General features: G+C 36.8%; 2 protein-coding genes across 6 annotated transcripts in view; one reads left to right on the top strand and one right to left on the bottom strand.

Moving 5' to 3' along the window:
* The window catches only part of GPR146 (G protein-coupled receptor 146), an 86,175-nt gene extending 61,733 nt beyond the window's left edge, over nt 1-24,442 (top strand). For 2 of the 4 annotated variants that reach the window (XM_052000375.1, XM_052000393.1), the window contains exons 2-3: nt 13,609-13,694; nt 18,705-24,442. In XM_052000375.1, the coding sequence (XP_051856335.1) occupies nt 18,749-19,750 (1,002 nt within the window). In that variant the 5' untranslated portion in view covers nt 13,609-13,694; nt 18,705-18,748 and the 3' untranslated portion in view covers nt 19,751-24,442. Of the gene's footprint in view, nt 1-13,608; nt 13,695-13,811; nt 13,967-18,704 lie in introns of those variants that run through there. The other 2 variants (XM_052000385.1, XM_052000400.1) reach the window with 2 other exon arrangements.
* Nucleotides 1-25,202, bottom strand: part of C1H7orf50 (chromosome 1 C7orf50 homolog) — a 360,775-nt gene that overhangs the window by 181,902 nt on the left and 153,671 nt on the right. The window lies entirely within an intron of this gene.

Below are 25,202 nucleotides of genomic sequence, written 5' to 3'. Positions count from 1 at the left end.
GTATACATGAAACATGTTTTGTAATAATTTATGTGCCCTATAAATGTCCAGAGAGTTCTCTTTGTTATAGGATCATTTCCCATTTAGCCTACTGATAAAGATAAAATCATAAGGTTTCAGCTAAATTGACTGAATTATCTTTGTAGCAAGGAAGCACAAATCTCTGATTGATTCTCTATCATGCCTCCTAAGACTGAGATTCCTGAACCTTCTTAGGATGCCAAGTCTATTCCCACCCTCTTCTAACAAATGACCTTTCCTCTCATTTTACTGAGAAGACTGAAGTCATCCCCATTAGCTCCTTCAGTTATCCTTCTCCATAATTGAGGACAATTACAATAAAATGCATTATGGATCTTCAAGAAATCAGAGGACTTGGGTTCACATTTTGCTTCTTCCACTTATCACTTGTGTGATGCTGGGCAAATAAATAATTTAATTTCTTTGAATTCAGTTTCTCATCTGTAAAACAAAAAGTTGATCTAGATGTCTTTTAAGGTCCTTTTTAACCCTGTATCTATGCTTCTATGATCATTCTGAAAATGAGGTGATTAGAGTTCTCTTCCTTGCGAAAGCTAAACCTTTCAAGTATGCTTTGGATCCCATTCACTCCATGATAGGTTTCCATCCATCATTTTCTTCATCCACTCTCTTCAATCTCTCCCTCTCTTTGTTCTAGACTCTGTTTACAAACCATGCTTAGGTCTTAGCTTCTGCCTTGCTCCTTGCTCAAACTATTTGCCCCTCTCTTTTCTTATTGAGAATGACTGCACTACTTTCTACCGCAACATTTTCAATATCCATTCACCACTCAATCCCTCCAATCCAGTTCCCCCTTTACCAGCTTATGAAATTGTTCTTAAAGGGTTACCAAAACCTTTTTCATTTTAGTCAAACCTCCACAACTTTTCTCAAGACCTCCTGCAACACCGGATACTGACAGCCACACCATACCCTCTGGTATTTTCTCCTTTCACAGCTTCCAAAGAGCTTTCCTGTTCCTTTTTTCTTCATGATTTAAAATTCCTCCTCCAATCTCTATGTGGATATGTGAGGACACATTTAGATCTTTGTCCTCCACCCTACTGTGTGTTTCCTAAAAAGGTTCTCCCTTATGGATCTCATCATTTGAAACTTAATGCTTAAAACATTAGCTATCTTTGACTTTTCCATCTCCTTCATTTCTCACATCCAAAAAAAAAAAAAAAATTGTAGAGAGAAAAGAAATGCAGCAAATAAAGTGCTGGACCTGGAGTCAGAAAATCTGAGTTCAAATTTGGCCTCAGACACTTTATTAGCTGTGTAATCCTGGACAATTTACTTAGGTGGTGTATGGGGTTTGGGGTGTTCAGGAGGACTACTATCTCAGGTGTGAGGACTTGCTGAGCCCTTTTCAGGAATTTTTATCTATCTTTAGTATGCTCCTTCACCCAAATCTTACCTGTGGCTCTAGCCTATAGCATGTACAGTGGCCATACCCCAGTAAGCCATCTCAGCAGATGTACTAACTCAGGCTGAAAGTATCTGATAGACCTCAAACCAGTTGGTGAATTAGAGGAATGCCAATCCCAAGCATTTGTGAAGACTTTCTGTGGTTGAATAAATGGATGAGAATTTGTTCCAGTGGCCATGACTGCATCTAAAATAGGTGCTACGGAGTACTTAGAGCATCCAAGATGCCAAGGTCATCCACTGTACCCCAAGCCATCATTGGTTGCCTTGACTTTTGTCCTGCCACTGGATTTTGATGACTCAGGAAGAGAAAGTGGGGCTGAAAATTTTATGCAATTCTGCCTTGCTTAAAACCAACACATGTGCAAGTCAAGACATCACCACGATGTCATTGGCCTTCCTCAGAAACAAAGGATCAACAACAGCTTAATCTATGTCCATCTCATTATCAACTATAAAGTGGGGATAATAATAGCACCTATCTACTAGAGTTGTGAGGATCAAATAAGATACTATTTGTAAAGTGCTTAGCATAGTACCTAGCAAGCTCTACAAATGTTAAATATTATTTCCTATGAATTCTACACTGGTAAACTCTGTCATATCTGTCTAGTCTCTTACCACTCAACTCAGCCCCTTACTACCTCTCATCTGCACTATTATAGTAAGATTTCTAATTGGTCTTTTTGTCTTCAGTCTTTTCCCTCTCCAATTCATCCTTCATGTAGCTATCAAAGTAATTTTTTTCTATCCAACTATATCAATGCTTTATTCAACAGCCTTCAAGGGGTCCACATTGCTTGTAGAGAACAAAATAAAACTTTTAGCTTGGCATTTAAGGCTATCCATAATCTCTCATCAATTTATCTTTTCAGATTTATTTCAGAAATACTTTACTTCCTATCAAGCATATTATATTGTTGCTAAGCAGAACTTGTTTTTGAGTTTTTGCACATTTGCCTAGATCAATGTCCTATGCTTGAAAAGTTCTCCTTCCTCATTTCTGACAATTGAAATCCTTCTCTTCCTTCAAAGTCATTCCAAAGAGCTATCCCTTACACAATGGCTTCCCTTATTCCCCAAGCTGATTTCTCCATTCTCAAATTTTCCTACACTATTTTTAATGGATCTCTCCTTCAATCTTCCACATATTCTATTCTACCTAGTATAATACTGATGTGTGTAATAAAAGCTCTCATTTATATAGCATTTTATACAGTGTTTTGAGTGACTTTCCCCTCCCCGCCTTAGAATTTAAGCTCCTTCAGGGTAGGGCCTTGTCATATGACATTCCTAAATTTTCACAGGATAATAATGCCATGCCCAAGGGTACTCCCTAATAAAAATTGGCTGAATTAACAACTGCAGATTGAGACCTAAATCCAGGATCCTAGCCACTATTTAGCCCATCTACGAAGAAAGAATTCCTGGTATTTTTTGAGTTGCTCACACAGTTGGTGGATTTCAAGCCATTTCCATTATATATTCCTTTTTTGATCCTTGGATTTTATCATAGTTTATTTGGTTGTCTATAGTCATTATTCTCAGGGAAGTTCTTTATCAGATCTGATTTTTCCTGAATTTGATTTACCAGAACATTTATTATTAAACCCTGCTATACTTAGGAAATAATAGATTTAAATCAATGGTTTTATCCTTACTCAAAGTAATAAAATAGAATATCTGAACTAATGCATACAGCTTAAGACTGTTTAGTTCTATAAGTTGGAAACTTCATAGATAAATAATGTACATCATCATGGGGAGAGAATTCTATTAATCTAGAGCTAAATTTCAGGTATTATCTGCGGTTCCAAAATGTCACATATTTTTGAGGTACATTTTCAAAGGCTCACATGCCAAATAAGATTTCGAGACTCTAGAGTGTTTTTTTCTTCTTACAATTTCAGTTTCCTTCAAAAGCAATGAATATATGCTAAAGAAACAAACACATGTATTCTAACTTTATACTAGAAATATATATATATAAACCTTCACTTTCTCTACTGAAACACTAGCCTATAACACAAATATTCTAAAGGATAGGAAAGCTATTGAAAACTCTTTAAGTATCACAAGAAGGGCTTAATGGTACTAATAGAATATAAACCTTGGTGCATATTACTATTAACATTCACTCTCTCCTGGTTACTTCACTGCTATTTCTTCTCTTGCCCACCCTCGCCCCCCTCAAATTAAACTGAATGTTTATACTTTGCCTTTAACTTGGACTCATGCTGCTTCATCAACCCACTTCTCTCCTTCATGAGTTTTCTCATTTGTTTCAGATGATCATAAAAGTTAAATGGACCAAACCTCCTTCTACCATATGATAATCAAAAGTTTAAAAAAGAAAAAAAAGGTTTTGAAATAAGGTATAGGGATTCATATCTAGACTTTAGAAATATCTGATGTGATAGCTTAAGGGGCTCTTTGTAAACTCTAGTTGGGACTAAATTCTACAGAAAAACCACATGGCATGTACTTTCAACCACAAACAACACCATGAAAGTAAAGCTTTGCTCAAAAATGCCTTGAGATATAAAAATAGGAGGTAGAGCAGAGATCAAGCCAACATCCTTTTTGTATCCTGTGTTATTACACAGTACAAGGCTTCTGTTATAACCCAGAAAGTCTTTAAGCAGATAGATCAGCAGATAGTTGTTTTCCAACTATTATCAAGACAATTCTTAAAAACAGGCTTTTTCCTCCTTCCCTTTTTACTGTCTTTTAGCATGGAAAAAACTGCCTGGGACAGTGACAACCATTATCCCACTAAATTGAGCAGGCAGCAGAAACTCTCATTTTTGCCACAGGGCCTTCCTGATCATCATGGGGGAAAGGGTGACTTCATTAATGACATCATCTTTTCACCTGCCACCAAATGTTAAAAGTCTGCTTTCACACTCTCTGACCCAACCATACCACAGCGGGGCTCCCTCAGATCAGTGAGCAAAGACATGGTTCTGTTTGTGTTGCTGGTTTGCCTGGAAACCTTTATTCTGCTGCTGATCATTCCTAGAGTGTAGTAATATCCAGCCTTCTAATTCTGAGCCTACTTCACCATGGGAGATTCTGCTAAAGACGGTGAAATGTATAGCTGCTGAGTCACTGGATCAGCCCTCACTTACTTTATTGATAGGAAATTGCATAGGGCTGGATGGTGGCTTCTAGGAAAACCCCTATTTCTGTTTGCAGGGATCAGTGCCTTTTAAGGTTGATGCCAAAGTTCAGAGGGACTTCTGCCCTAATAATCTAAGCAGTGATCAATACCAGAAGTAAAATGTCGCTGTTCTTATTTTTTTTTTTCTTAAGAACTATTGTTTCTTAAGGATGAAGACTGGTAGTATTTCATTGTGTGAAAATTGGGGTGCCACAAACCAAATTATGATCTAAGTACTCTGAGATCATCTTTATGTCTTAATATTAATCCATAATCCTGAGAAATGGGGCCTTAATGTTTTATTACCCCTAGAGCACAGAACAAATGATCATGAAGGAAGCAAAAGAGGGCAGGGAAACAAAAAACATTATTCAGAAGAGTGGAGCAGGGCAACTCATTTTATGTAAAACTGGCTCTTCTCTCACTTTTTCCAAGCTACAAAAGAATACTCATTCATTCTGTTCCTGGTCTAGTAAAGATGTCCTTATTCACAGCCATCGCCAAATCAGTGTAATTGTAGGGAATTCTTGATCACTAATTCATAATGTAGATAAAGCAAAAACAATTCAAACAAATAAACTCACCTGGATTTAACTCCTGATTCTGACACATTGACCTTGGGGAAAAATCACTTGAAGTAACTAAGACTTTTTGGATTTGGATGCTGACTTCCATAATTAAAGGGAGTTCCCGTATGCCAGTGAAATCATAGGTCCAACCTCATCTCCATTCTTGGCTCAAGAATTAATTCAATTCAGTTAACATTTATTAAGTCCCTACCATGTGCCAAGCACTCTGGTACAGAGGATGCAGAAAGAGGCAAAAGGCAGACATTGTTCTTAAAGAGCTTACAATCTAATGGGGGAGACAATATGCAAAAAAAAATGATGCATAGGGAATAAAAGAGGGAAAGTCCTGAAACCAAGGCTTCCTACAGATGATGAGATTATACTTGGGACTTTGGATTCGGTAACAAATTATCAAAAGCTTCATAGAAGAAGCTGACTGAAAAACCAGTGACTTCTCTTTAGAAATGGAACTGGGTTCCACAAATAGGCATGTAAACCAGAAGACTTTACAATGAGTATTCAATGAGGTAAACAAATTAAAAATAATAACACCTTATACTTCTTGTAGCCTCTCATCCAAGGAGGTAAAAGTACCCACCAAACATTAATTAGGTATCACCCCACCCTTGTGGAGGCACCTGGCTTATTATTATACTTATTTTACAGGGAGGCAGAAAGAGGTTGAGTGATTTGCCTAAGGTCACCCTACAAGTCAGTGTCAAAGCCCAGATTAGAATGCCAGTGTTCCACATTGGCTGGTTCTGAAAGTACCACAAATATGGCAGTCATGCATTGGTCCTTGATAGGTCTCACTATTCTATGACACTTGGTCTTGTTCTAAAATGCTTCATATTCATCCTTTAAGTAACTCAAAATACTAAAGTTATTGGGCACAGCTTAAGTAGCCCAGTGGATAGAAAGCTAGGTCTAGAGTAAGAAAGATTCATCTTCCCGAGTTCAAATCTGAGCAACTTTACCGTCTGCCTCAGTTTCCTCATCTGTAAAATGAGCTGAAGAGGAAATGACAAACTATTCCAGCATCTTTGCCAATAAAGACCCAAATGGAGTCATAAAGAATCAGACATAATTGAAATGATTGAACAACTTTCTGGGATCCCTGGACCCTCTTCTTGCCTACATGATCACAACTTCCCCTTTGTCTCTCTCTCCAAACTTCTCCCTCTCTCTCTCTCCCTCCCTCCCTTCTCTGTACCTCCCTCTCCCCCCCCACCCCCAACAGAGAGCATCAGCTGTACAGAATGAACTGGTTGATATTAAAAATTCAGATTCTGACCCATACCTTCACACAGGTCAACCCTTATCCTCAGGCTGCTCTTACTAGTCAAAGCTTTCTTTAGCCTGCTGCTTAAGCAGCTGCTAAAGGGAGTGACCAGTAGACCATTAACAGCTGCTTAAATAGCAGGGCATAGGGAGGAAAGTTGTCTATTGAAAGCCAAGGTGGAGAGAATTCAGCTGACTATACACCTAGGATAGATAGATAGACAGACAGACAATGTGTGTGCACTCTATATGCCAATATAATGTGTTTATATAGCTATTTCTGTTTATATACCTATCTCAAATTCAATTTGAGTGCATTTTCAAAATTAATTTTAAGAAGATAAAACATACTTAGAAACTTGAGAAATTTCCTTAAAGGAACTTCGTGGGTCCAGGTTAAAAAAAAAAAAAAATTCATAGGATTAGAGACAGAAAAGTTACACACACACACACACACACACACACACACACACACAGAGCAGAATGGACCTATGGTTTTAATAGTATATCTAACTCTCAGGTGAGAAAATTCCCTATGGTGCTATAAATCTATCCCTTATACATATAGTCTTATAGAGTTACCTTTACCCTAGGATCTAGGTTCCAGAGCACTGAGAAGGAAAGGGCCTTACTAAGTGACATGCTTTGTATCTACAAGACGCAGGCCTTTTACTCAAGGCTTCCTGGCTTTGAGACCGGCTCTTCCTCTATCACCGGTAGGCTGACTCTTGTAATACAGGGATGATTCTCTCATTTTTTCAGAGGAAGAAACAGTCCTGGAAAAAGGAGGTGACAACCTGAGTCACAAAGGTAGCAAATGCTAGAAGCAGGTCCAGATGTTTTTCTGGTGTTTTTACCACTAGGCACCTGGCCTCCCCTGTCATTACTTTTGTTGTGAGCATTATAATGGCATTAATAACAGCCAATATTTATATACTACTTTAAGACTTGTAAAGAGATTTAGATATTATATGTGTGTAGATATAATGAGAGAAAAGGAGAAAGGAGCATATGTATATACTTTAATTTGATCCATGCAACAACCTTATGAAGTAGATGCTATCATTATCCCCATTTTACAGATGAGGAAACCAAAGAAGAGAGATTGTGTGACTTGCCTAATGTCACACAGGCTCTCTGTCTTTGATTTGGGAGCAGCATTTTATCAATTTTTTTTAAAAGATCACCTTCTTTACCAAAATAATCTCTCACACTGATTTCTCATATATCCCTCCTATATCTTTAATAGGTTCTCTCCTCTTTATTTCCTATGCCCTTCATTCTTTTTGTATGTTCTCCCATAATAATCCCAGATGGCTACAAGAACTTTCTCCTAAAAATTTTTCCAATGCCTCAGGCTTCAAGAGACAAAGTCAACTTACATTTTGTGTGATTTCACTGATCAAATATTACATCTAATTCTGTAACCTACACACTCCTGAAATATCATTAGGACTTGGTAAATATGATTACTGCAATTACTAACACTACCACCACCACTACCACCACCACCACCATCTCATATCAGATCTCCATGTCTGGGTTTCTGGTTTCATCTTCATCCTCTGTATCTTAATTAGCACTTTCAAATATTAGTCATCCTGGAGGACCTTCCTTATCATTGGATCACAGACTTACAGCTATAAAGGACCTTGGAGATCATCTCTCCCAACTCTCATTTCACAAATGAGGAAATTGAAGTCCAGAAATGCTAAATTACTTGTTCAAATCATTACACATTCAGTAATTCCCAGAGCTGGGGTTCAAACCCAAATCACTCAATTCTTTTTAAAGGTCATGAGGTGCTGCCAAATAGTCATTCCCTACCACATTTTTTGAAGCAGGAACATAGTAAGATTTAAAGGATTCGGGGATGGTGTGTGTGTGTGTGTGTGTGTGTGTGTGTGTGTGTGTGTGTGAGATAACTGATGTCATCATGTTGTACCTGATGCTGCACTTCTGGGGTAACATGAGTAACTTTCAAATTAGAATCAAAGGAACATTTTATTGTGTGTTAACATAGAAGATATCGGCTCCATGTTAAATGCAGTCCACAAATCAAAAAAGAAATTATCCTCTATCCTTGATAGAGAAACAACCTGGTGAGATTGACTAATTCCAGATTATTAGCTCAGGCCAGGGTTGCAGGGAAACAAGAGTTTGGACATGAATGCACATATGCCTACAAGCATCTGACTGGCAATTTTTTTCAAATTTGACAGTGGACAACTCTTCCATTCCTCTTGTGTGGGACAGGTGCTAGACCCCTTTTCCCAAATTAACTAATGAGAGACATCTTCAGATACAAAGAGAAAACATTTATTTAATCCCTACAGGGAGAGGCCCAGACACACATCTGGGAGCCATGTGCTCCTGAATCTGACCAGCGGAAAGTAGAATGCCTAGTTAAATAGGAAAAGACCCAAGCCTTTTCATTGGATAGACTAAAAGGACATAATCATCCTTGACCAATGTTGTCTGCTTCCTATGGGTCACGCCACTTCCTGTGGGTCACGGTACTTCCTGTGGGTCTGGCCATTAGAGACTGCATGACTCCCTTCAACCCAGGGTTCAAGACTGGGAATAGGGATTATGTGATTTAGTCTCAATACTGAAAAAGCTTCATCCAATCAGTCCCATTCACTCCCATGAATACTTGGGCCTCTTATAGTTCTTTGCAGTCCATAGAGTTGAAATGAATGCTAGGGAAAAGGAAAGGGTTAGCAGAAAAGTCTGACACAAATTTAAAATGAGGAGAAGAGGAGGATAAAGGAATAGGATGAGTAAGAGCACATTTAAATAATGCTGCTTCCTGATCTGTGCATCTAGCTGCCATTCAGTGGACTTTTCCCCTGCTGGGAATGTCTCCTGTTGTGACAAAGCCTGCATGCTAGAGCAGCAGTGTGATATGTGGTAGCTAGAGGACTGGCTTTGAGGTCAGAAAGACTTGAATTTAAATCCTGACTTAGACACTTACTAATGTCTAACTAACCTCTGAGTCTCAGATTGCTTATCTGTAAAAAAGGGGATAATACCAATGTCTGGTATTATATCATGATCAAGTGAGTCAGTATAGGTAAAGCTCTTCCCAGACCTATAAGCATTATATAAATGTCAGTGATCATTTTTATGTTAGGAAAGCCTAGGGTTTTTTTTGGTCCTGATAAGAAGTTTCATTCTGTGCTGGGTACTTCCAGCTATTTGTCCTCACGTAGCCAAGGGAGTGGGAAGCAAAGGGTTTCAGCTTCTTCCTCAATGAGGGCCTCTCTTTTCTCTCCAGCTCATGTCTCTGTGAAGTGGGCCACAGCCTTGACAGAGAACAACAAGCCTGCTCAAAACTCAGCTCAGGTGTCCCTTCCTCAAAGCCTTTCCTGGTCCTCCCAAGGGTTAGTGCTTTCTTATCTATGCATGTGATGCATTCGCTACAAAATGGAAGCTTCTGGAGGTTGTGTCGTTATAGCCCTACTCCCTAGCAGTTTCTTCCATATAGCAGAAATGTGATAAACATCTGTTAGATAGAATTGAACTGGAGATTCTATCAACACAAGTAATTTATCTATCTCCAAGTTGCTTTTTCTACCTTGCAAAAGTGAGCAAGACAAAGAAAGAAATTAAAATGCATAGGAATGGGAACTTTTGGAATGCAAATGATTACTCTTAGATATCTCATTCTGTTCTCCATTTGTTTGGTGTTAACTCACTAAGATTAGATGATTATTTCATAAGAACATATTATCAGTGGGTTGCCAGGTCACCTGTGCTAATCTTCCATCAAATCAAGAGAGCAGATGGCTCCTGTTTCACTGGTTCAAGTTCAGGCATCTTGCCTGGTAAAACCAGATGTTGGCCCTATCATTGATGTCAAAATAACAGGTTTGGGGAACACATTCTGGAGATTAGATCTAACCTCTTGAAAAAAGCAGGATTTTTTCCATGACTAAAGCCAGTAATATCCTAGTTTTAATCTATAGAATTCCTGCATTATAATGGAAGTGACTCATCTACCCACAGTAGGAAATTTAATTCTCTAATCACCTTTGTGTTTAAGATGGGAGAAAACATTTCCTTAGATGTTATGTTTGTACTCTGGCATTACTCTAATTTCATATGCCATTTCACTGTACAGAACCCAACTAGCCTGGAGAGAGCTTTTCATTCAGTGTCCCACTTCACACAGATTCATATCCAATCCCAGTGCAGTTCCTTGAGCTTAAGCTTGAGTGGGACAACCATATTCTTTTGGTAAATAATACTAATGCTTTATAGAAATGTGATTGTCTTTTTTTTTTTTCCCAGTTTTGACAACATTATCAATTGATGTTGCATTCACCTAGGTATTATGGAATATTAATTTGTTTGGAAACCTCAAGCATCTTTTTCTTAAATGTTCACTTAAAATTTTATTTTAAAAATAAATTAAAATGCTTGTATAAATGTACTTCCCCTCAAAAAAAAAGTTTAATTGATACATTTTGTTTTGACACTATAATCACTTCCCATTAACATCTTTCTTTACTTATCCAACCTCCTCCCATAAGAGTCAAGCATTGTTTACTACTGTGACCATGCTTATACGTATATGACTATGTAAATGCATTTCACACAAATATACATGCATGTATATATGTATGTATTCTCTAACATGTGTGTAATATTATACATTTATACAAAATATACCGTGTATGCAATATCTATTTTTCTGTGTGTATACACATGTAATACATATACATATCCAACACACATGCACACATACCTGTTCACAAAAAAGAAATGTGTTGTACTATCAAGTTATTTGAAACTATTCATTGGTCATTGCATGTGTCTTTTAGTGCTGTCTTCATTAATGATATTACCATTAATCATTCTCCTGGGTGGCCTTTCTTCATAGAATGTGTTTTTATTAATTAAACTGACATTACTGCAACAGTGCTCCTTGAGGAATCTATGCTAGAAAGCAAAAGAAAACTTTCTTTCTTTCTTTCTTTTTTTTTTTTTTTTTTTTTTTGACATTTCAAGACCCTTGCTTCTTGACTTTCTCCTAACCTGTGGATTCCTCTGAAACAAACACGAAAGCTTTGAAAAGGGCAGAGCATGGAAATGAACTCCTCTCATGTGTTCTGGCCACTGTCACTTTTCTTCCACTCCTATTCTTTCCTTTCCCCTTTATTTATACATTATATCCTCTGACACAGGAACATATTTCTTCTTAATGATCACTCGGTTACTCTACAGAACAATGCCAGTGATTCAAGGCTTTCAAACCAAAGACACCTCTCTCCCCTCCCTCCACATGCACCATGAAGACATAAAAGGTATATGATAGACAGCTTTTCTTCCAAACCTCAGAATTGACTGGCAAGATCATGGGCCTTCAGGAAAGGGCCACAGATTAAAGTTCATTTTGTTAATCACAAATAGCTTGCAGTGTTCCTGAAATTCCTGGAAGTATTCCAAATGAAAATAATACAATACACATTTAAGTGCCTTACTATGTGAGGTGCTAAGGAATACAAAAAGTTGGAATATGGTAAGGTCACTGCCTCACAGAAGTGTCAGTCTAGTAGGGGAAAAAGAAACTAATGCAGATATCTGTGGTATACAACATTATATAATGTATTAAGAGATTTATTTTTTACATGTCTGGTAGCATTCCAGATATTGATAAACAAGGAAAATCAAGACATCTTCAGCTTCCAAAAGTTGTAAAATATTCGTACATATAGATAACAGTCATATATGATTTGGAAGTTTGCAGTGCTTTTTACAAACATTATCTCAGTACATTCTCATGACAGTATTATGATGTACATAATGCATAGGCTCAAGAGTTAAATGAATTCAAACAACTGGAAATTACCAAAAGCAGTATCTGGATTTAATTTGCTCCTGACTTTATAAGTCTAACACTATTTTCAAGCTACCTCTGCTTAATTTAAATTTATTAAAAGATAAATACTAATATAATTATTTATCAATACAGTTCTGGTGCAGATTTTTCATGGCTGATTTGCAATCTACATCCCTGTCCTGTAAGCCATGGTAGGCAACTGAATAATAAAATAACCACAAACATCATCAAAATTCAATTTCTTGTTTAGAAATGCTTTTTTTAGTTCCCCAAATAATTAGAACAAATACATTATGTGCCCTTAAAAATGATGTTAAAATGAAGAGAGCCAGTAGCCATGACATCATATGAACAAGGAAAGAAAAACGTGACCAGATTTTATTTCATGTGATAATTTCCCCTCCAATTAAGTTGTTCTTGGAAAAAGATAGAACAATTCTGTTCTTGTAATTTCTTCTGCTCTACTTCCCTGGGAGCCATATATTAACAATCTAAGCAGCTTCTATCTAAAGGAGACTGACTAAAAAGAGGACAGGCACTTAAAAAAAAAGACATTTGCCAAATCACCATTCAGCAAGTTTGATAAGTTATATAGCATTATCACTAAAAGGATGAGGGCAGATTACCTCCAGTTTAGTTTGCATTAGTACCACATACATCCACACCAAAGCTACTTAACTGTTTTCTGGTTTCACTTCTGATTTTAAGCTTCCTACAGTCAGTCCCTTTTATCCACCTTGTGACTGGAGCCACTGGTTTGGAACAAACACGTTTGTCATAGAACTGGGACTTAAAGGGACCAGGAAGACTCTTTAGTTTAGCACCCTCATTTTACAGTTGAAGACCCTGAGACCCTGGAAAGTTAAAACACTTAAGCAAAGTCACACAGCTAGGAGTCAGGAGCCAAAATTTGAATCCAGATCCTCTCAGGGACAGTTTGTGCTGGCTCGCTGTCAGACTTTTCCTTCCTGTGACAACTTCACAATGAAACCCAGTTAACCTATCCATTCAGTTTATCTCCTCAAAATCAAAAATTCCACTCTCAAACATGTTTCCTATCACTCTGAACTATTAGGAAACCATGATTATAAGATGCTTCCCAAGTCCTTCTGCCAAGTCAATGAAAAATGGTTAAGTCTTTTCCCCTTTGCGACTGAGCAACTCCCACATGGAAAGAGAGAAACAGTTGGCTGAACCCTAAAGCCAACCTCAGTCCTCTAGGAAGCCCTTAGTCTAACGAATCGAAAGCAAGAGGATTTGGCTATGTTTAATTGTACAATCCACTCTCTTCACAGGCAGCACGACCTCTCATTCGTTGCAACTGGCTGTAAACAGAGAGAGGGAGGGGCCACTGCTGCCTGCCAAATGAAGCAGAAACTTTGTGAGTAATTTACTAGAGGAAAAACAATCTCTCTCTCTCTCTCTCTCTCTCTCTCTCTCTCTCTCTCTCTCTCTCTCACACACACACACACACACACACACACACACACACACACACAGGCGCGCGAAACACCACGCCGCATGTCCACTGCTGATAGGGAGGCAGTAAGTTTCCTTCCAGAGGAAAAACAGAGCAGATCTTTTCTGTCAGCTTCCTCCTTCTGACTGAGTCCGGACTTCATGGTACACAGGAATGTATGGCGTGAACTGAAGGTAAGAGTTTCTCCGTGGGGCTGTGAGAGTGCAGATGTACAAAAAGCTGCCCCGGGTGATGAGAGGGAAAATTGACATGAGTGTTGCAAAGCAGACAGTCCCCAAAACTAAGTGATTCTGAGTAAAATGTGTGTTTCTGATATAGTCAAACTGAAGGGGAGTCCAAATATCAGGAGAACAGGGAATGCCAGGAATGATCTGGGGTCGAGGGTGAGGAGGAAAGAAGAGGAAGCAAATGAAATACAACTTTTCACGAAAAGAGTATGTGTCTTATTCAGGGTATGTGTCTCATGCAGCTGCTAAGACAAATGATTCTATTTCAACAATTTAAAAAATGTACATGATACACATTGCTTCCCATTTCTGTAAGTCAGACCATGTAGCTTTTGATCATGCCTAAAAGCGCTTTCTCTGCAGGTCTGTATCTAATTTTCATCTTTTTGTTTCACATATAGTAAGTAAAGGACTCAAAAATTAGTACATATAAACAGGTGTTCATAAAAATGTTGAGTTTTCACAAGGAAAGTCTGTCTAAAGGAGAAAAAAATGTTGGGTCATATATAATTTGATGATGGTAGCTGAACAGAACCTCACAGAACAATAACAGTTTCAATTTTGGAAACAATCATACACAATGGAATGAAAACCACATCATTTCATTAACAGAGACCTATCAATGGCTAATAATATTCTGCTAGGAAAAAAGGGTAAAAGAATAATGTAAAAGCTTTGCAAAGTTAACTCATTAAAAAAGTACAGCAAACACTTGTGCTTTCTACTTCCACTAGTTTTCACAATCAGATACATTTTGGGGGTGGAGGGATGCATATCCTTTCTGTAAGGGGAAGTAGAAACTTTAAAAATTCAAAGAGGAAATGACAATTTTAAAGACTGCATTTTAACTGCATATTAGGACTGTACTCATCTGGCATGTTGAACTGGAATAGGCAGGAGATGGAAGAAGAGGAAGAAGAGAGGGGAAGGAAATGCACAGGAAGTTAGCTAAAAAACCTTGGAGGGGGAGGGCTGGGAAAATCACAATTAAGATAACCAAGCTTTCTCTCAATGAGTGCTACAAGAAAGTTCTAGGAAAAGGGCAAGATTAAGGAACTAAAAAATCAGCTATTCTACTTTATGGATTTGAATGACATTTTTATTCCTAATAGTAGATATTTCTTTTTAAGTGATGTGAGAGATGCATGAGTGTTGCTCAAGAAGAGAAACAATATGTCATAAGGTAGAGTAGAGGTTAAATTTTATGCATACTTTATTACACAAATTGAAATCAATCTGATTTATTCACTGTTTCATGTTATTGAGTGTCAATCTCTGGATTACAAAACATTATTGCATATTTCACTTTTCCAGTTACCTCCAGTACACTTAATACCTTAAAGCACTTAATACCTTAGTGTGAAATTTTAGTTGTTTTTTTTTTTTTTAAATTTTCTTAGCTAGCTGAAGACATTTGTTTAAATTCTGTCTTTGATACTTAACAGCTATATGATCATGGACATGTAAGCCACTTAGCCTCAAGAAACTATTTAAGGTTAAGGGTTGGTACCTACAAAAGAATACTCACCACTGAATTGTTTTTATTTGTGTTATACATCAATTTTGTATTGAAGTAATCATGCTAATATTGGTACAGTTTTGTTTACTTGATGTTGGCAAATTGAGTTTTGTTTTATACTCGTTTTGACTGGGAAACCAAAAAGAGAGAAAGGAGTTAACTTTCTATCTTGAAAGCACAAAATTTAAGCTTACAGATTCATTTTAAATGTGTTCAGAGAGGTTATGGGATTTATCTGAAGACCTAAAGGTTGCCAAAAGAAGAGCTGACAGTTGAATTTGGGTCCTCTCACATCAACCCCAGTATTTTTCCCATTACAGATACCATAAAATACACTGAGACAATGGATCCTTCCAAAGAGTCTGAACAATTTTGAAATCCACCCTATTTTGGGAAATCAGAGATTTCTACATATAATGATCCAGAGACTTATGTGCTTCCAAAAAACATATACTTGCTGGAAGGGCAATAGAATTTTGTGTCTTATAAAGCAAGAATCCCCCAAATGGGTCATTCATGATTTTGAAACTTTGCCTGGCGAATCTCTGAGGCAGATTGATGTTGATTTGGCCTCATCATACAAGGTTCACAGGGATTCTCAAAGGAAAATTCTACTCTGCATACCTGTAAGAAAATCACTTCTAGAATCATACACCCCTTGCCCTAATCCTTATCCCAACTAGCAGTGATTATAAGAAATAAGAGAAATCAATAGTAGCTTAAAAGTTAGAAACTGTTGTATATCACTAACAATGTATTGTTTAGCATTTATATCAATGACTAGGCATCAAATTATAATCAGATTAGTAGATATATAAGTTGGGATAGCTGACACAATGAATGTCGGTGTAAGGAACTACAGAACAAATTAGAGTAATAGGCTGAATCTAACAAGTTTAAATTGAATAGCAATAAATGAAGTCTTACACTTGTATTTGAAAAACGACTTCATAAGAATAAATAGGGGAAAAACATAATTGGGCAGCAATTGTTCTGAAGAAGCCATGGGGATTTTAGTGGATTTTAAACAAAATGATCATCAATGTGATATAGCAGCTCCCCTTTGGCTGCATTAAGGAGGACATGGATTCTATGAATAGCCACACTGTACTCTGCTATCATCAGACCTCATGTGGAGTACACTGTGCTTAGTTCTGAGTACGATGGTTTAAGAAAGCTACCAATAAAAATGACAGGAAAAAATAATGATGAATGTTGGAGGGGATGCGGGAAAACTGGGACACTGATGCATTGTTGGTGGAGTTGTGAACGAATCCAACCATTCTGGAGAGCAATCTGGAATTATGCCCAAAAATTTATCAAATTGTGCATACCCTTTGATCCAGCAGTGTTTCTATTGGGATTATATCCCAAAGAAATACTAAAGCAGGGAAAGGGACCTGTATGTGCCAAAATGTTTGTAGCAGCCCTATTTGTAGTGGCTAGAAACTGGAAAATGAATGGATGCCCATCAATTGGAGAATGGCTGGGTAAATTGTGGTATATGAATGTTATGGAATATTATTGTTTTGTAAGAAATGACCAGCAGGATGAATACAGAGAGGACTGGCGAGACTTACATGAACTGATGCTAAGTGAAATGAGCAGAACCAGGAGATCATTATACACTTCGACAACGATATTGTATGAGGACATATTTTGATGGAAGTGGATTTCTTTGACAAAGAGACCTGAGTTTCAATTGATAAATGACGGACAAAAGCAGCTACACCCAAAGAAAGAACACTGGGAAACGAATGTGAACTATCTGCATTTTTGTTTTTCTTCCTGGGTTATTTATACCTTCTGAATCCAATTCTCCTATGCAACAAGAGAACTGGTCGGTTCTGCAAACATATATTGTATCTAGGATATACTGCAACATATCCAACATATAAAGGACTGCTTGCCATCTAGGGGAGGGGGTAGAGGGAGGGAGGGGAAAAAAATTAGAACAGAAACGAGTGCAAAGGATAATGTTGTAAAAAAAAAAAAAAATTACCCTGGCATGGATTCTGTCAATATAAAGTAATTATTAAATAAAAATTTTAAAAAAAAAAGATACCAATAAGCTGTAGAGTATTCAGAAGAGAATAACCAAGATGGTGATTAGCATCATATGAAGAATTTGGGGATGTTTCGCCTGAAGAAGTGGATATAGTAACTGTCTTCAAGTACTTGAAAATCAACTGTCATTAAGATATATTTTATTTATTAGATTAAAATCAGGTGGAATATGTGGAAGCTACAGATAGACGAGTTTAGGATTGATATCATGATAACTTTATCAATGACATGGTCTAACAGAATTATATCTGAAAGATATCTGAAAGATTTCAAGGTTATCTAGTCTAATTCCTTCATCTTAGAAAGAAAACGAGGCCTAAGTAAGTTAAATGACTTGCTAAGAATCCTCTTAGCAGCAGTGTCAGAAGCAGGATCTGAACTCAAGTCCTAGCTATCAGCATTCTTTTCACTGTACCACAGAGACTCTTCTAGTCTGATGGAGTGAAGGATATTTTCCCCATTCCTCACTCACCCTCCTCTTGGCTATAAGGCAAAGGCAAGGCTGTCCTGCCAGAAGTATGACTTTTCTGATGGGAAAAATCTACCCCTGCCCTAAAAGACTATTTAGAAACATCTTAAAAGAGATGAAGTGCAAGGCCTTCACTTTATTTTCAATTCCTGGAAATGACTATGTCAGGCACTGCCTCACCCATTCTAAGCAGTCAGGGTAGCACCCATCCCCTGACTGAGAGGTAGGAAAAGGCCTGAAGCAGCCTTTTAAAAACTTCCGGTTGAGCATCCTGAATGAATTATCCATTACTCAGATTTCATTCAGAAATTACATTAGAGAGACTCACCATGGCCAGTAAAATTATTACATCATAAAATTTCTGGTCATAACCAGCCCTGTTTGGGGCTAATAAGACAGCAGTCATTTTGATGGTTTATTACCCTTGCATGAAAAACACACAAGGAAAGAGATGGAATCCTCAAGAGACTCTTCCTTTTGAAATGTGGCACTGGCTTGCTGTTGTTTTTGTGATAAAGGCACGTGGCTTCTCTTCTAGCCCTGCTATCCCAGATGTCTAAGATATGCCTAGGGACAATACATCTGGAGATGTGTTACAAACTAATTTGCTCTTACTTCTTTCTTCACAGAACAGCTGGAAGTCATCAGAAAAACCACTGCTGATTGGTTCACTATGTGGAGCTGCGACACTTTCAATGGTACCCAGAACAGTGAGGAGCAACTCCTCTGCCATGACTTCCACCTCATCCTCTCCGTCTTCTCTCTCCTCTACCTCATCATCTGCTTCCCGATTGGCCTTTGCTACAACGCCCTGCTGGTCCTGGTCAATCTGTACAACAAGGCTACGATGACTATGCCTGATGTTTACTTTGTGAACATTGCCATTGCTGGCCTCATAATTAATGCTGTTGCACCAATATACCTTCTAGGACCAACTACCACCAAGTGGGCCATCTGGAGCTTTAACAGTGAAGTTTATATCACACTGCTGATTTTGTTTAATGTTTCCTCTCTGGTCATCATGTATTCAACCACCTTGCTTAGCCTGGATTACTACATTGAGCGAGCTCTACCCCGGACTTACATGTCTAGTGTGTATAACACTAAGCATGTCTGTGGATTCATTTGGGGAGGGGCAATGCTTACAAGCTTTTCCTCTCTTCTGTTCTACATCTGTAGCCATGTGTCCACAAAGCTCATCGAGTGCTCCAAGATGCAAAACAAGGAGGCAGCCGATGCCATCATGGTGTTTATCGGATATGTTGTTCCTGCCATTGCTGTACTTTATGCACTTGTGTTAATTTTACGAATACGGAAGGAGGACACACCTCTGGATCATGATACTGGAAGACTGGACCCTTCTGTTCACAGGCTTCTGATTGCCACAGTGTGTACCCAGTTTGTGCTGTGGACCCCTTACTATCTAACTCTCCTGGTGAACACATTCCTTGTCTCACAAGGAAAACTCATGGATGAGCACTACATGAGGATACTGCATTTCATCAAAGATTTGTCAAAGTTCTTAGCTTTCTCGAGTAGTTTTGTGATGCCACTTCTCTACCGCTACATCAACAAAAATTTTCCTGGTAAGCTACGCCGACTGATTAAAAAATTGCACTGTGGGCATCAGAGGTGCTCTCATGACCGAGCAACAGTACAGCAGGTGATGACGTAGGCTACGAGGAGCTTGTGGAGTGCAAGCGTTGCAGAACTTCCACATCCAGGTCGTAGCACAATCCTGTGGCTTCTTACCAAGGACTTTGTTAGAAGCTCTTCACATGGATACTGGAAGGGGGCTGCTATTCTTACTGACCAAGAGACACTTGTTCTAACAGAGCTGGCACAGCAATACTAACAGAAACCTCAGGCAGGTCAGACAAGCTGGCATTTGAGAGCACTTTCAAAGCACTGAGTCAGTAAGCTTGAGTTCTGCATTTCTTCCCAGTTTTAATAATCCTGGGTAGAGAAATGACTAAAAGGTAAAATGGAGTTTTGATTGGATATAAAGCACTTTGTTATCTGTCCAAGGAAAGGGCAATGCTATGTTTTTCTTCCTTAGAAAAAGAGATGCAATAATTCTAAATGGAATAGTCTTAGTACTTTTCTTGACATGCCCTGTGTGTCTTTACCAGGATGGTCAAACTCTGGCCAAGGTAATGCTGATCAAAAGAATAGACTGTTCAAACAGTCTGAAATGAAATATAAGCTACAATATTATTAACTTATCTGTTTCTTTCCCTTAAAATGTGTGCATTTTGAGATCTCTGTCATTGAAGTAATTTACTCATTTTAAACCTTTTCTAAATTAGAATTTTTCTAAATGAAGTAATAAGAATCTGGAAATCCAGTATTTATACTTTGCTTGATTATATTGTGAAAATACTTGATTCTTCACTATTCTTGATTTTTTTAAACAGAAGCACAGATATTTACTAGAAATCCACTAAGTATTAAAATGAAGGAAATAATTATAAGTGTCAGAATGATGGTGGAATGTAGTTTTTTTCTTTTAATTAAAAAAACAAAACCAACTACCTAAGGTCCACATGTTCATGAAACTCAGTTGTCATTGTCTCTTTCCTTTTAACAAGTTGTATTAAATATTGCATAGGAAAAGCTTATGGCACTTATGCCACAGTGATATTACTAAAACTTCTTAAAATGAGTAAGAATAAATAAATATATATACATATATATGTATGTATGTATGCCTGGTTATAAGCTGTGGAATAATCTAAGAGAGTATTAAAGGAATTGTTAATTCTTATACATCATAACATACTTAATATTCTTCTCACTATCATGGAGACAATATATAGGGCTGATTTTCAGACTTCTAATTCTCAATCACTACAAAGTTAGTTTCCAAGTCCAAGGATATTAAAAAAAAAAAAATGGAATGAAAAGAAAATATAAAATCTCTAAAATATGATTGATTGAGTTGGAGTGTACTATATAAAAGAGATGTGAAGATCTATTCTGGTAAATTGTAGCATAATCTTGCACGAAGGAGGACAGAATGTCTGAACAACTATACAAGAGCGAACAATATGATTTCTTAAGCTGTCCCTGACACTTTATAATGATTAAAAATTTACATTTGCAACACTCCTCGTTATTTATTTGAATTGAAAGGTAACCTAATATAGACTTACTACTAATCAGAAATGACCATAGAAAAGTGGAAGCAATTTCTATATTAAAGATAAGGTAAATACAAAGAAAATCCACATGTGTGAATTATTTTTTGAAACGAACATTTGTGAAAGGAACACTTGAAAGGAATACTCAGAGCCACTGAGGACCCTAGGTTTAGAGCTGGAAAGAACTCAGAGGTTATCTAATCCAATTACACCTCTTCCTCCTCCCTTCATCCCCCACATTTTGAAGAACGGAGGGCCAAAAAGGTTATGCCTTGCCTGAGGTCACAAAGGTAGCAAATGGCAGGATTTGATTGACAATGACAAGAAAACAGCAATGTAATTTTATTGTGTGAATAAATCATCATTCACCCCTCCACTACTTAAGCCTTACATAAAGCTCAGTCAAAATCTTTTTGCATCATTCAATCTTCCCTCCCACAGAAAAGGAAAAAACAAACAGATGCTGACTCAGTCAGCTAGTCCTTTATACTCTCCTGACATCATTCCTCTTCATTCAATCATTATCAGGTCTACAGTAATACCACAACTCAACTTTTTCTGACCCACTAGGTCCTTTAGGAGAACTTGGGCATTAGGCTGTATCACTACAAACTATTATTTTTCCCCCCAAGATCTCATCTAACTCCAAATTGCCAAAAAAATGACTATGGTGTTACATTTTGCCAATAAGAGTCATTAGCTGGATCAATCTCTTTCAAGAGTCTCAGGTTTTAAAATTATGTAAAACAGCAAATTTGACTTCTTTCCCAACCTATTCCAGGCCCACTTTGCCAGATTTAGAAAATTGAATTGAATGTTCTTTTTTCAGAGAGAAAGATTACTAAATTAGAGTATGTGGCTTTCTCCAATAGTATATCACAATAGAAAAAGAAAATTAGTTACTAAGGAAAAACTGCATTTCACTAACATCTTGGTCAGTATATTGCAACAGCATCATTTTAAATGTAAACATAGGCAGATATATTAAAGTCCTTTAACTCTCTCCCTAAGTGTCTCCAAGTACCCTTCTGAATCTATCCATTTGACATCTGATTTCTAATCATTTCATTGTAGAAAAGAGGAAAAAGGTAAGGAAGTGATTAGTTGTTTTCTTCTTTCTTTAAAGCAGAGGTATTTAAAAAAAAGTTTTCATGGACCTCTTTGGTAATCTAGAGAAATCTCCTCAGAATAATTTTTTTTCAGTACATAACATAAAATAAAGAGAATTTAAAAGAAAATCAAATATAATAAAATTGAGTTATCAAAATATAGCATATTAAAAAAAAAAAAAAACAAGTTCACAGATGCCAAATGAAGAATCTCTATTTTAAAGGCTCTTTCTAGTTTCATGTTCTTTGAATCTTGATTTTTTTTTTTTAATATGGAAGAAAGAGCTCCAGAAAGAAGGTTATGAACTCTTCTTTTACGAAGGCAGAGGCCTATAATCATGAATGATCCCAGAATGGACTCCACAGAAAGTGGTCTTCCCCAAACTCACAGGTTTGTCCTTCAATCATATTTTCCACCTCAATTTCTCAACCATTAACAGACTTCCTATGCAAATTACAGGATTTTCACTTCATGCATTATTTCCACCTACTTGAAAGAATAATATTTTTGGATAGTCTCTTCCTTACAGCCTGTTTGCCCTATCATCTTCCCATAGTTAAGCTGTACAGTCTGGATACTTCCAAACGCACCCTTTTCCTATCCTCTACCTTATCCCAACCTAAGTGATATTGTTAGCACTAACATATCATACTCATTATCCAGGTCATCACTCCCAACTTTTAAACCAATAATCTCAGCAACATCCTAACCTAGATGGAAAGATTAATGCAATGCTGGGAGTGACATTAGGAACATCCACAATTATAAACTGCATCTTGAGAATGTAGCTTCATGAAAGTTGGTTTTAAGCATTCCTTTTTTTTTTTTTTTTTTTTTTTTTTTTTTTTTGTGGCCCATTCCACTTCTTATTCCACATCCCTGGGGAATCTCACTCCATCATTTTGCAAAAGTAAACCTTCTGTCCCATTTTTTTAATCTCTCTCTGTTCTTTTCTTTTCCACTGAGAGCAGGTCCCCTGCTGTTATGCTTCACACACCACCAGTCTTTTATCAGTCCTCTCCAGATTTGAAGACATCTTTTACTGTTAATTCTAACATACTGCATAATTTGGTTTTCACATCTCATTGGCGAATCTATTTTCTTGTGGTTTCCTCTCTAAATTCATCTTTGATGCAACATGGCTGATTTGCATTTTTCTTGCCTCGGCTGTATTTTTTATTTCTGACATTTCAGCTCTATTGCCATAAATGAAGAGGATCTTAAGTTGTTGAGGGGGAAAAAGGGTTAGAGGGAAGAACATGTTTTGGAAAATTCAAGGTGAACTGTGAATTTAAACATATTTCTTCCAATTGCTTTATAAGACCCACAGGATCACATTTTTAGTCTTATGTTTTGGTGGCACTTGCTGGCAAAACTTTTTGCTTATAATCTTGTAGTTGCTGATTTTCCTACTAGTGATTCTGTAATTATTAATGGTTAGAGAGTCCATATTTAAAAAAAAATCTTTCTTACTTTGCAATTATTTATGCAAAGTAAATTTAATCTTAAATTTAATCCATCAATACTACAGATTTTTAAAACTGGTTAGCACCAGCGTATAAATGAAGTATATGAAATGCCTATACAAGCATGCATGTATGAGAATACAAAGTCACATGTAATTTAGAAGCAGTAATCATGGAAGAATCAACCATCATTTATAGCAAAGAAGGCATGATCATATGTTGAGTTTTTAAAATAGATGCTAAAAATCAAAGCCTTCCTATATCAAACCTGAGCTTCCCTGATTTTCCTGTAAATATGAGCCAATCTCTTTAGTACCCATATAAGTACTGTATATATATGTGAAGAGGAAAAACCTACTGATGTACAGAGGCACATGTGAAGAATCTGTTTATTAAGTTATTTTCTAAAAATGAGATATGTTTATTACTCTTTAACATTAACATTTTTGAATGCTTAAAATGTATGTGTTTCTGTGTGTATATGCTGTATGAGAAAATCATCACAGAAAGTGCCATTATTAGCAGTATTTTCCCCTCTACAGATTTAAATTTAGATATATTTTGTGTTGATTTACTCCTTTGTAGTTCTTCCACTTGGACAGATGTCTTTATGTAAAATAAATAAATAAATAAAATCATTCACGTTTACTCATACCTCTGTGATTCCTATAGCGGCATGGTTGAGGTCTTTATCAGCTTTAGACTGATGAAGCTTTCAATTTGAATACTTGCTTGATAAAGCAAGCAGGCAAACTTTAGAAGGGGGCAGGGAAGAAGAAGGTAATAGGTTACCTAGCTAAAAAGCATCCTTATCGCTGCCCTATTAGGAAATATTTTTTCCAAATAGTAAAAATTATTTATTGAACACAATTTCAAGAGAAGAGAATTAAACTCAATTTCAACATATCCACCAAAAGCATAATGTAGGAACAATCATGATTTGGAATTAGTTTTTTAATCTTGTTGCAATTAGACAATAATTAGTTGTATAATATTTTGAATATATAGAAACAGATTTTTGAACCCATAGGACTATGTTGATAAATATTTACTGAATGTCTATTATGTACTGTAATGGGAGAGGTCCAATTGGTACCACCATCTCATAAACAGAACTTTGTATGGAGTCCATATTATGGACTCAAAAGAAATTATTTGTATAGTTTCTCCTCAATTTGCTTGAGAAACAAAAGTAGGTTATTCCAATGAAATGAAATTTAAATATAATGCATTAATCTGCAACTATATAGAATCACAGATTAATATTATACTAAGAGAATAATCCTTATCTTCAAGGAGTTTATAAAAATATAACAAGCAAGAGATATCAATAAATCACCAAATCTTCAAATAAATGATACAGATAATAGATGCTTTAGAAGTTCTGAGGAGAATTCTCCGTATCACA

The sequence above is a fragment of the Antechinus flavipes genome, chromosome 1 (genome assembly GCF_016432865.1).
Source record: "Antechinus flavipes isolate AdamAnt ecotype Samford, QLD, Australia chromosome 1, AdamAnt_v2, whole genome shotgun sequence".
NCBI lineage: Eukaryota > Metazoa > Chordata > Mammalia > Dasyuromorphia > Dasyuridae > Antechinus > Antechinus flavipes.
Note: the sequence above shows the minus strand (reverse complement) of the source record. Positions and strands in the feature narration are given on the sequence as shown.